We start from the raw sequence: 12,628 nt of genomic DNA on the forward strand, positions 1-12,628 counted from the left end.
CATTGTACCATGTAGTTTTTCTTTCAAAAACTTAATCGAAATAGCTATCATACTTGTAGTCAGTACACTCATTTACCGTATTTCTTAGGCGCTAAAATAAACTTCGGCGAGGAGCAATTCACATATTGCAAACATAAAAAAATGAGAAATATGCACATCTTTTCCCTTCCAGAATTAAGTACTGAATCTTCATTGCATGTCACTTAGTATGGTAAACGGCAGTTTTGAGGAATGGCAGAAATCCAGGATTTTATAATGATGTACTTTGTAATGACAAACTGAGACGTTTTCTACGACCATAAGTAAAGCGGTTGTGTTTCTTAAAACAATGCGATATTGAGTTACAGACATCCTTTTGACACAAGCAGATTACAGCTACCAAGTCTCGTAAGCGATATCTTTCAGACCAACGAAAATGTTAAGCAGGATTTTTCTCTTTTTATTCAAGAGTCATTCTCACGAAAGTAGTGGGAGAATATGGGACAAATGAAATAGCGGAATAAAAGTGAAATAGTGAAATATTTTCTCTGTTTTCAGCCTAACTTTACTGATAATATCATAACTATGCAATAATACATGTACTCTAAACCAGCCAAGAAAAAGTTGCCTCTGAAAATCAAAGCTTATGATAAAACAAGAATTTTTCAAATATTGATACTCATACTGTAATATTTTGTTGTTGGAAAAATTTATTTATTCATGTACATTCCCTCATCTAATAATTCACCGATTTATTCATTCATTTGTAATTTTCTTATTCATTAACTATTTTATTCACTCGTCTATCGTTCGTCACATAATAATTTATTTATTTATTTTTCCGTTTATTGTTTCAGTATCTATCCATTTATTCTTTTATTTACTTATTCATTAGATCCGAAATATCTTTGATAAAAAAAAAAAAAGATATTTCATTATCCACTTTGTTCCATTAAAAAAGAAGATGTAATTTTCCCACTTTTTTAAGGGTCCTCAAATTAAGTGAATGATTTCCTGTTATTTTGTATTAGTTTTTGATATCTTCACAAAAATCAAGTATCATATTCCTGAATCATCTATTTCTATTACTAATTTCTTCGTCAAGCCGAACTGAACTGATGCCTAACATGAGTATTTTTTTGCTGGTAATACAATAAAGCCCCTCCTAACGGACACCCCTCTTATGTGGACAATTTTTAATTCCCCAATAAGAAGGCAAATAACGTTATTAAATCCCTATTATGCAGATACCCCTCTATTGCGAACAAAAAGAATTTGTCCCGTTAGTGTCCGCATTTGAGGAGTTTTACTGCATAAGGTTTTCACTTACTTTCGTTACAAGTCAAACCTCTCCACCTTCCTTCACATTTGCATGACCCATCGACGCGGTTACAGATGCCGGCGTTGCCACAGATGCATTTATTCAAGCAGTTGACTCCGTATGTATTTTGTGGACACACTGTGAATGAAAAAATTTTCATGAAATCCTAATACGCATGCAAAATTTTAGCGAAGGAAACAAGCTTCTGCTAGACAAGGTTTTGTAAAAAAAATACATTTATGAATAAAAAAAAACCATCCTCTATTGACAGGGTTTACACACAAAAAAGAATTCCGTGATTGAAATTTGAAATTTTCTTACATTGTTCAGTTATTCACTCGAAGCAGAAATTCCTTTATAAAACATGTTCGTGACTGTATAATTGAAAGTAGCAAAAAACGTCCACCGCTCCATCAAACACATTAATAGATGTAAAACAGTTTTCTTTCAGTAGAAGAGAAACTCAACAAAACTTTCATTTTCTAGATTGGGCTTGGTTCTTAATGATCTTCAACATTGCAGTCTAATGAAAGTACTGGAAAATTAGCGAATGTAAAGTGACCCAGGAGGTCAACTACAGTCCTTCAATCACCGAAGAACGAAGTAATAATTATTGCAGGCTATTTTATTTAATGCTATAAACAATAACTTAATTTTAAATAATTAAGACTAACGTTTCGCCTATGCTTCTGTTTAAAAATTTATGTTCTTAATGTTTTAAACTTTTGAGTTAAGTTTCAAATGAGTAATTTATTTTTCAAAGATTCAAAAAATAAAGACAGAAAAAAATAGCCCTCGCGGTATTTATTTCTCTTCTTATTTTTACAATAAAGTATAGTTATGCGGATTTAACAGTACTTTATTTTTGTATTAAAGTACTGTTAAATCCGCAAATAAACAGTGACTCATTTATTAATCTCAGTTAATCGAAGAAAAAGTAATTTTTGATTCTTGAAAAATAGCTTCATAATGGGGTCGTTTCCAAAATTTGAAAAGTATTTTTTTCTGAAAGAGCATGTTTAAAAACATAGGATCTGAACATTTTTTAAATAATTTGTTTAAGGTTATTTTTAAAAAATTACTTAAATCGGCGCGCTTTCAATGTTTATACTTCTGTCCGATGACATCACAAATGATGAAATGCCATTCTGTGTTGCCATTCACAGAGCAAAATATTTAATTCGCATCTTTACTCACGTGTATTGGCAACGATATAGTTGATAGCAAGCGTAGAGGGCAATTTCAATTCGCTTCTTGATTATCATAACGTAGAAACGTGGTAGAAAGATGCGCCAAATCGCATCATTTGTGACGTCTTAAAGACCACGCCTTGTTTGAAAAATCGGACATTTTAAGAAATTAATTGAAATATAACTGTTGAGAAAATGAAAATATTTTCTGGGTCCATGTTATTATTATTATTATTTTTTTTTTGTTTATTCTATCAATTTTGGAAACAAAAAGTACTACTTTTGACTTAAGGAAACAACCAATTATAACAATATCATTCTAAACATTACAGCAAGTATAAAATTTTTACAACTTCTGAAAAGGACGAAGATTACTCACACGTTTGGCAGTCTTTACCCATGAAGCCAGCTTCGCAATCTCCTTCACAGAAACCAGTGATTTTGTCACAAGGCGTCGAAGAGTTTCGGTGGCAATGGCAAGCAGATGCGCAGTTAGTGCCGAAGCGTCCCGGTGTGCATTCTATCAAATTAAATACCATTCATCTCCAGATTAAAACGTTTTCAAAGAAAAAAAACTAAAGAACAGATTTTTGAATTTGTTGGAAAAAGTGAAAATGCAGCACTTTGTGACGTCCGTCTGAATGGACTAATTAAATTGACATGGTATTAGGATTTAGAGCAGTGTTATCCAACCTTTTTTTACTCGAAAGTCGCATTTTATACAAAGATGAATCTTGCGGGCCAGAAGACATATAAAATTAAAATATTTAAATCTTTTTAGATAACAATGGGGAAAAAATCGGAAAGGAAAGAAAATTACAAACCAAGAATTGTTGTTATCAATATTTCTTGTGTATTTTATTGATGGTGAGTTCGTAGCGTTTTCAGAAACGTATTTCTGACTTTTTCAGTAAGTTACTGCCCTATAGCCAGGGCTAAGGCAGAAATACATGAAATACACCTCCAGCTCAGTCATTCCATCCGAGGACTGCAGTTTCGTGCTTATTAGCACTGATTAGCCCGGAATAGGATGTGCCTGAACTGGAGGTGGAAAAAGAGATTTTCCACTTCCTCCAGCTCAGGCACTTCCTATTCCGGGCTGATGAGTGCTAATAAGCACAAAAATGCAGCCCTCGGATGGAATGACTGAGCTGGTGGTGTATTTCATGTATTTCTGACTATTTGACGTCAAAGTTGCTGCAGTCATTCATAGTACCGAATGAAGATGGTGGTTGTTTTGAAAGTCTGTAAATAATCATTTTCGATTAGTAGCATTGTACATATCAACGGGCTGCATGGATCAACTTCGCGGTCCACATATAGCTCACGTGCCGTAAGTTGGGCACCACTGTTTTAGAGCTATTTACAAAAATATGTTTTGTTTTTTTAGCGCAAGTCGCGAAAACAATTTATGTATGCATATGATCCTGAAAATTACAACTTTTTTCTTCATATTTATTCTTATGTAAACTTTTGCATCATGTGGACATACTTTATCGAGGTTGTTGAGGATACAACAATCATGAATTAAGATTTATTTATTCAAAACGCGGTTTTTTAGAACAGTTGATAATAAATTCCCTTATTTCTTATAATGAGAATGTTTCTATTTTGCATATTCATCTAAATTGTTTCCACTTTCATTGTGGGAATAGATTCTGACACCAGTGATAATTTGTTCAGAAATCTTATAAGCTCCCAACGGCTCTGGGCTTCACAATACCTATGGCAATTTTCAAATGATGGTTGCCTTTTTGGTCCACCTAAAGTTGATGTTGTAGAAAACTATTCTACTTCCGGAAGCTCCAAGAAACAAAGTAAACATTATATTCCTGAAATACACCGCCAGAACCGCACTGGAATTGACTGAGCTGGCGGTGTATTTCATGTGTTTTTGCCTTAGCCCTGGGTATAGGGCGGTTACTTACTGAATACATTATATTTGTCAGCTCAAAAATTTGTGCATAATGACTAGAGTGTGTGATCTTGCTAATGAGTAACATGTGTGAGGCAAATAATGAGTATTGTGTCTGATGAGCGCAGAGTTCAAAGATTCATAATGGTCTCCTTACCTCCTTCCCTAAAACTGACAATTTGACAGTTTCATTTTTGAGAAAAGTCCAAAAAGATCGCCAGATTTTAATAAAACTTTTACATCCCTTAAGAATAACAAGAAACTTCACAGAATATCTGCAACGCAGTTGCTATCTGTAAAACAAGCTTTGCTAATCTTTGAAAAAGGTAAACTTCGCATTAATTAGAATTCTACAAAAAAAAGTAAAAATGCACATAAAACTAATAATAAATAAAACAGAAAAACAAGGAGAATATTAATATGGATAACCTCCTCGAACTTTTTTATGTTTATCTGAAAATTTCCTAAAGTTTTAAATAAATTAAGAACAAGTTTAATAATTTAAAAGTAATTTTTTAGTGGTAAAATACATTTCACTCTTGTTTATTAAGTTATTTATCTTGACACTTCTAAGAAAATTACCTGTTTGGCAGATGAATCCGGCCCAACCTGCTTGACATCCAGAATAACAGAAGCCATCTTTGTCACAATTGTGATGTCCTCCTTCACAGTGGCACGTGTACTCGCAGTTTTCTCCAAATCTCCCACTCAAGCAAACTACAACCAGAACGGAAAACATTACATGCATGCAAAATCATAATAAAGGCCATTATAAAAAAATAAACAAGAAAAAAAATATTTTTAGTATTTTCGTGAAAAACGTCCAAGAAATATCGAAAAATCTTGCAAAATCCAAAAGAGAATTTTTCTTTTTCTTTTTTAAATATTAAATTATCTCTGGATTAAAACTACGCATTTTTATTGTTTCTTATATTTTATCGTACAAAATAAATATTTCGCTACACTACTGTTTGCTGTTCTCATTATTTTATTTAACAATTATTATTAATTTTTTTTTTTTTTTTTACTTTTTATTTTGGAGCTAGGCGCATTGTAGTTTTCTTTTCTTTCAGATACAATTGATATTTTTGAAAGTATTCCGACTATAATACTAAAAAAGACATGTAAGAGCATTCAACAAAATTTTGGAAAATGTAAGCATTTAAAAAAAAAAAATGTACTATGAAAACTCGTTGATTGAGGCGTTTTTAGTTCAATTTTCTGTTAATGCAATCACCTCTGGCAAAACATAAAGGGGATACCATAGACTAATAATAAGAGTAGACCGAGCTTTCTCATTCTTGCTGATGAAAAAAATTGGTTCATAGATGTATCATGTGACTAGTGGAAGGGCTTGGCGAAGACTTTGGCAGCATGGTTGCTAGATGGCAGCATTATCTATAGTTTAGCATCGACATGTATTTTAAGACAATGTGTTTTCATTAAAAAAAACTTCCAGGTGCAGAGATTGAACTGTTTTTCTTTTAGTTATGCATTATTTTGACATTAGTAATAGTTTTTGATCAGGTTTCGGTAACTTTTATTTCATTTGGAGCTGTCAGCGTTGGCGTGAACGAAATGGCGTAAACGTTTTGCGTTAACGCAAAAATGTACTAATCGGTATCTTAAATTGAAACTGTAGGTAAAAATCTTACTGTTTACTGATTCTTCTTGGTCGCTTGCATCTTTTATTGCTTAGAGAGTTATTGAAATTGACTAAAGAAAATGCACAATACTATCTAAACGAAAAACTCACTATATTAACAAAATATTTACAACTTAGAATAACAAATTTACAAATCGGACTCCATAAAAGATCATTCTTCCGTGTTCCATCAATTCTATTTGTTTTATTTCGCGCTGGCGTTGATCGTCTGCTACGATTAACGCCCGCTGTTGCTAGGATATCCACCAGTCACATGGTTTGGTTTATGAGCAGCAAAAGGGTTGCCATAGCTCGGTCTACTCTTATTATTAGTCTATAGGGGATACCCCATAGACTAATAATAAGAGTAGACCGAGCTATGGCAACCCTTTTGCTGCTCATAAAACAAACCATGTGACTGGTGGATATCCTAGCAACAGCGGGCGTTAATCGTAGCAGACGATCAGCGCTCGCGAGAAATAAAATAAATAGAATTGATGGAACACGGAAGAATGATCTTTTATGGAGTCCGATTTGTAAATTTGTTATTCTAAGTTGTAAATATTTTGTTAATATAGTGAGTTTTTCGTTTAGATAGTATTGTGCATTTTCTATAGTCAATTTCAATAACTCTCTAAGCAATAAAAGATGCAAGCGATCAAGAAGAATCAGCAAACGGTAAGATTTTTACCTACACTTTCAATTTAAGATACCGATTAGTACATTTTTGCGTTAACGCAAAACGTTTACGCCATTTCGTTCACGCCAACGCTGACAGCTCCAAATGAAATAAAAGTTACCGAAAACTGATCAAAAACTATTACCAATGTCAAAATAATGCATAACTAAAAGAAAAACAGTTCAATCTCTGCACATGGAAGTTTTTTTTACCATGCCCAACCCGGGGATAAAACTCTGGCCTGCGGCGTGGGAGCTCGAAGCGCTACCGCTGTACCACTGGGTTTCACTTATGGAAACTTAGCTAACGTTAAATCCAAAGGACCGCCAATTTTTCTTTTTGTAAAAGATACCGAGTTGCACTTGGCAAAGATGGTTTGAAACCAATATACTAAATTACATTTGAATTGCTTTAACACTAAAAAATACACATTTTTTTTTCTTCTAGAACGGCACGGCACTCCCCCCCCCCCCCCTCCAACAGCAGCAGTTACTGTACTGTAATATAATTTGAAGAGGCACAATTATTTTTCTGTTAAAGTTGAATTTCAATTTAACAAGGTTCAAATAAGTTCGTTTGTTATGCGCCTTCTATCTAGGACACCAAATGGTAGTTTAGTGAGAAAGTATTGTAAACTTAATGTACTCCCAAGGAAACATTATGGATATTACCTCCACACGATGGCCCTCCCCATCCTTCTTCACATCCGGAGGGGCAGTGTCCGGTGACGATTTGGCAGTGTTCACCACCTGCGCAGCGGCATGGTCTCTCACAGCTTGGACCATAACTACCTGCTTTGCAGTAGGCCATGGTTGTTGTTTCAATGAAATTACTGTTGGAATTCGGATCTGCAATGTACATGAAAAAAGAGTTAGAAGCATCATTTGTGTAGTTAGAGGTAATTAGTGGAAATATCGCTTAAGGATATTTCAAATAAAAGAACAAAAAGAAACAAGAACTACATTCCATTTTCGTGGTTTTCGTGTAGTATTGAATAATCTTGATATTTCGTTGAATATCCTAATCGGTAGATATAACACACTTTCACACGTCGAACTATTACTTTTTTATACTTTTCAAGTTTGTAAGCTTCTTTTCTGCTGATTTAATGAACATATGAGGCCGTGAGAAGCAAAAGAATTTAAGTGGAAAAATATAAAATTTGGAGATACGAATTTTATTTGGAATACGAAGAGATAGAATTGTACACATGATAGGTGAACCTCTTTTCTGTCTTGGGGCAAGAAATGGTACTAGTAGCCCTGGTAGTTGCTGCTGTACAGCATGATTTAGAAAAAGAATTTCAATGTAAGCCTACCTAGGATGTTATCTTTAAACACGTTTTACTCAAAACTTGAAAATGTCCACTTACATCCCTTTGCTTCTCACTGCCTCATATGAAAAGTTAATACAGAATTCAACACAAATGAAAAATGCATTCCTCACTAAATTTGCCTTGTTTCTTCCTTTATGACTCCGGAGACACTCTATTTTTACGACCATAGCTGTGTGGTGGTAGTAAAATCAGTAATTTTCTGCGATTTTCACCGAATTAACCAGTTTCTTATTTTTACGTGCCCAAAACTAAACCTCTAGATTGTAGCTTAAATGGCGACGCGTCTGCCATTTTGGGGCTCAATGTCATTTTCCTCCTATGTCTGCTATAGTGAAGTAACGTATTTTGCTTCTTGATTGTGGATTAATATAGAGTTAATAAAAAAACCACAATCAAGCAGCAAAACACACTACTTCACCATGGCAGACATAACGAGAAAGCATCGCTTAGCCCCAAGATGGCGGACTTGTCGCTACTTTATTCTACGATTCAGGGCTTTACTTAAAACAACCATTGATAGATTAGACGATAAGAAGAGGTTTCGGTGTTCGTTGTTTGGAGTTTTGCTTTCGATGTTCTTCATCAATTGCTGCTACAGTAAAACTTGTCTACAACGATACTTTTGGACCTAAAAAAATATTGTTATAGACAGGTTATCGTTATAGACAGTTTGATTATTTATGCTTCCATTTTGCTAGGATCAAGGAAAATATCGTTTTAGACAGGTTTATTGCTAAAGACGATATTGTTATAGACAGGTTTTACTGTATAAAAAAAAGTCGAAATCGTAATAAATGACATACCTTCTATCTGACAAGAGCTCCCCCTCCAGCCTCTAGCGCAGCCTCCTTCACAAGCGCCAGTAATCCGATTGCAGGAACTGATCCCATACGCACAGTGACAAGGTTGTTTGCAATCTGCGCCATACCAACCAGGATCACAATCTAGAAAAGTGAAAATGAATGAATTTCATTAAAGAGAACCGATACTTTCACAGATACTAAGGAAATAACTCCTCCAAAATTTTAGTAAAAGGGGTCGCCATTTGTAAATTCAGTGTTAACATCCATTGTCTCCTGTGGCACCTCTAATCGGCGATTAGCTATCACCCCTTAGAATTTTGAAGTTTTTTAATAGTCTGTTTTGCAACCAATTTCGTAGGTTTTTCGAACAATGACGAATTGCTAATTGTCGTCACTGGATTGAAATTGGCATTTTAGGTCACTTTTAAGTTCTGGGTCATTGTAAACCGGTCTTCGTGTGGAAGTGCTGCTGCTGGGTGGTGGCGTCTAAGTCCCTCCTCCTGGGCGGTGAGACACATATCCCCCGAAGTCTACTTTATTTATAGTCAACCCTCAGGTCTTTACACAATCCTCCTCTTTAGGCATCCACCACACAACATCCAGCATTCAGCCCCTGGCATTCATTTGAATTTGAAAGTTCTGAATTTAAATCTTCTGTTTCACAATTACGATTGCTTTAAGAGTCATTTGTAGAAAAAGAAAGACACCCAACCAGTAGGGTCCAATCGCAATTCATCATTGCGAAAATTATAATTTGAGTTTAAGCTATCAAAATTTAAATCAATGCTAAGGGCTGTATGCTAGATGTTCTGAACTAAATCTTATTTGTGGTGGGGGACGACGACATTTTATTCAACAGTTTTTTTTATCGTTTTTTACAGATAATGCCAACATATCTTTGACTCCGGTTTTGATATTTTTCCTCATTGCTCAATATTATTTTTGTTTTTTTCTTGTTTCCAGAATACGTACATGAAAGTTTTCATTGAAAATGTTAGTAATGTTAACCATGCGCAGTTGGAACAAAATTATGCATTTACAAGATGTTTCAAGCATCTAAAATAACATTAGCGACAAATTTTGAGGGAAACTTACGTTGCATGCAGATCGGACCCTTGAACCCGGGAGCACAGGAACATCCATAGGGATCGGGCTTGCAGAACAGATGAGAGGCACACAGCTCATCTGCGTTACTATTATTTTGTGGGGGAGAGCAGAATTTGTTGCAGTCAGCCCCAAAATGATTGCCGCCGCACGCTACAGTAAAAAAAAATAATTAAGTAAAATGCAAGAACCGTTAATCAGATTTTCTCTATACAAAAGCGCAACAATATCGCACACAAAAAAACGCAGGCTTGCCATTTCAAGTTCTCCAGAAAAAGGAGACGGTAAGTGCTGAATATTTATAACTATATGGAGATGCGGAATCCCCCCCCCCCTCTCGCAGTTGTCATGACTTCATTTGCAATTATTGATGGTGCAAACTAAGGAATTGGAGACATTGTGCAATAATGAAAAAAATAAACAAATAAACAGGAAGCAATCGAAATATCAGTGTGAAACATAGTGAAAATAAGAAATAACAACGTATAACTGCTCAAAATTACAGATTGCTGCTAACACGTGTTACGGAGTTGCAAGAAACACTTTTTTCAAAGCAAAAAAGATTTTTTTTTTTTTTGTCAGTCGTCTTCTCACTCCAAGGTTCCCCGTTCCTATCACAATTTGTGGTTTAACCAGTTGGGTAAACCCTGAAGACAGCTCTGGTTTTTTTTATCCAAACCAGAAGCCGAGCAATTCCTGGTCCAGCACCCCTAGAGGTATCTTTTCACTTAGAGGACTTTGTGGCCACGAGCCCCATTCACCATTAATGCAGACTGAATCTTCGACCGACTAGGATCGAATCTGTAACCCTCCGGTCACAAAAGCAAAATAACAAAGCTTGTAGATTAAAAGACATCCGACAAAAACCAAACGCTTTTGTCGGATCTTTGAGCTCACTTATTTTGAATTGAAAAAGAGGTTCCTTGCAACCCCTAAACATGTTTTGCAGCAATCTACAATTTTGTGCACACTGCAAAAAATAATTTTTGTTTTTATAGTAATATACTGCTTTTTCTTACAGTTTAATACTGCTCTGCCAAATAACAGAGAAAACTGTAAAAATACTTTAGATTGCGCAAAACGATGCGCAAAAGGTGTTTCTTTCATACGGGAACAGAAACTAATGAATTCAAGATATTGGCAGCCATGTTTTTTGATGATTCGGGTGTGCTGAGGCAGGATTGCTCAACTGTAATCCAAGTTAAAGGTGAGTGCTGGTTATATTATTCATTCCTTTTTCCTCAAAATATAGTTTTCTTTATCATCGAGAATGTATGTAAAATAACAGTTTATTTTGAAATCGCAATTCGTATCCCAATATTCGTTGATGCTGACTTTGCAATTTCTTATAGTTGCTAAGTTGCAGCGATTGCTTTCTAGCAAAAATCTGAGTAGTTGTTGTGATTCTGAATATTTTACTGCACGTGTGATAGTTTTTAAACATTTTCTGAAACTCAAATTTTGTTTAAAAATAAATCAATTCCTTTCTTGATCGTATTTAAAGTTATTAGAACATTAAACTTTGTGTACGATTACATTTTGTGTTATATACTATGTCCGTACTTAAAATTTGAATTTTTATGTTCTCTAGTGAATTTTTAGCATATCGCGATTGACTTCTTTCTTCTGTTTTTTTTTTTTTCTTTCTTATGTTCAGTTTTAAATTCTTTAACATTTTGCATTTAACCATTTTATTGAAAAACTTTACGTTATAGCGTCAGTAGCTTTTATATTCTGTACATAATTCGATGAATAAAATGTAAATAAATAAAATAACAACGTGACAGAGAGACATGCAAACAGTATACAATTTACTGATGGTTTTTTGTTGAAGAATTTGATACTGTGGAAATACAATAATCTGATGTCTGAACGACTCAAAATTCTCTGAAATCTGGAGCCAGCTTTCATACTTATCGGTCGAAAGTGAAATAATAATAATTAAAAAGTCATAAATAAAGAACTCAAAAAAAAAAAAAAAACCTTAAAAAATAAGCATCTTAAAATACAAAACGAAACCCTTGTGTTTTAAAAGTTTTATATTTGCGTCAGCAGGAAATTAAAGTTTTACTTCAGGAAAATTGCACTAGTACCATTGAAACTTCTGAACGTAAAAATAATTTTAGAAACGATATTTAAAGGCACTCGATTGGAGGTCACGGGAAGTCTCTATGACCTCCCCAAAAATGCCATATTGGGAAAATTTTGTCTGGCTATTCGGCAAATTTGGGGACATAATTGTAATGTTGCAATTTTTAAATTTTCGAATGACCAAATTTCATTAGATATTGTACTTAATTGTGCGTACTTAATGTGTGCATTCACCAGTATTTTATTTATCGGCAAATATTTAAGTTCCATTTGGCAAATTGAGATTATACGTCTTCGCAACATATTTAAGTTCAGGCCGTGCCTGGCTATATTTTAAAATTTTCGGCTTTTCATTTCTGATCTGGCAGTGTTTCGTTCTCGTCAAAATTACAGCTTTTAAATTTAAAGTAGAATATTTACATTATTATGCATTGTTTGTCATATTTTATTCGCTTTGAAGGACATGCTCATTTAGAAAAGTAGATGCTCGAGAACTACAGATTTGAACCTCTTATAACCTTGAAACTCATCAGTTTCCTTACATTTTAACTTTTAGAACACTTTG

General features: G+C 34.3%; 1 protein-coding gene across 1 annotated transcript in view; it reads right to left on the bottom strand.

Moving 5' to 3' along the window:
* LOC129220071 (receptor-type tyrosine-protein phosphatase T-like) overlaps window positions 1-12,628 on the bottom strand; it is a 123,673-nt gene that overhangs the window by 94,573 nt on the left and 16,472 nt on the right. Inside the window, exons 6-11 of the mRNA XM_054854407.1 lie at window positions 9,964-10,125; window positions 8,869-9,009; window positions 7,401-7,577; window positions 4,988-5,122; window positions 2,870-3,010; window positions 1,310-1,438 (exon numbers count right to left, since the gene is read on the bottom strand). Coding sequence (XP_054710382.1) covers window positions 1,310-1,438; window positions 2,870-3,010; window positions 4,988-5,122; window positions 7,401-7,577; window positions 8,869-9,009; window positions 9,964-10,125 — 885 coding nt within the window. The remainder of the gene's footprint in view (window positions 1-1,309; window positions 1,439-2,869; window positions 3,011-4,987; window positions 5,123-7,400; window positions 7,578-8,868; window positions 9,010-9,963; window positions 10,126-12,628) is intronic.

This window comes from Uloborus diversus, chromosome 4 (assembly GCF_026930045.1).
Source record: "Uloborus diversus isolate 005 chromosome 4, Udiv.v.3.1, whole genome shotgun sequence".
NCBI classification, from domain to species: Eukaryota; Metazoa; Arthropoda; class Arachnida; order Araneae; family Uloboridae; genus Uloborus; species Uloborus diversus.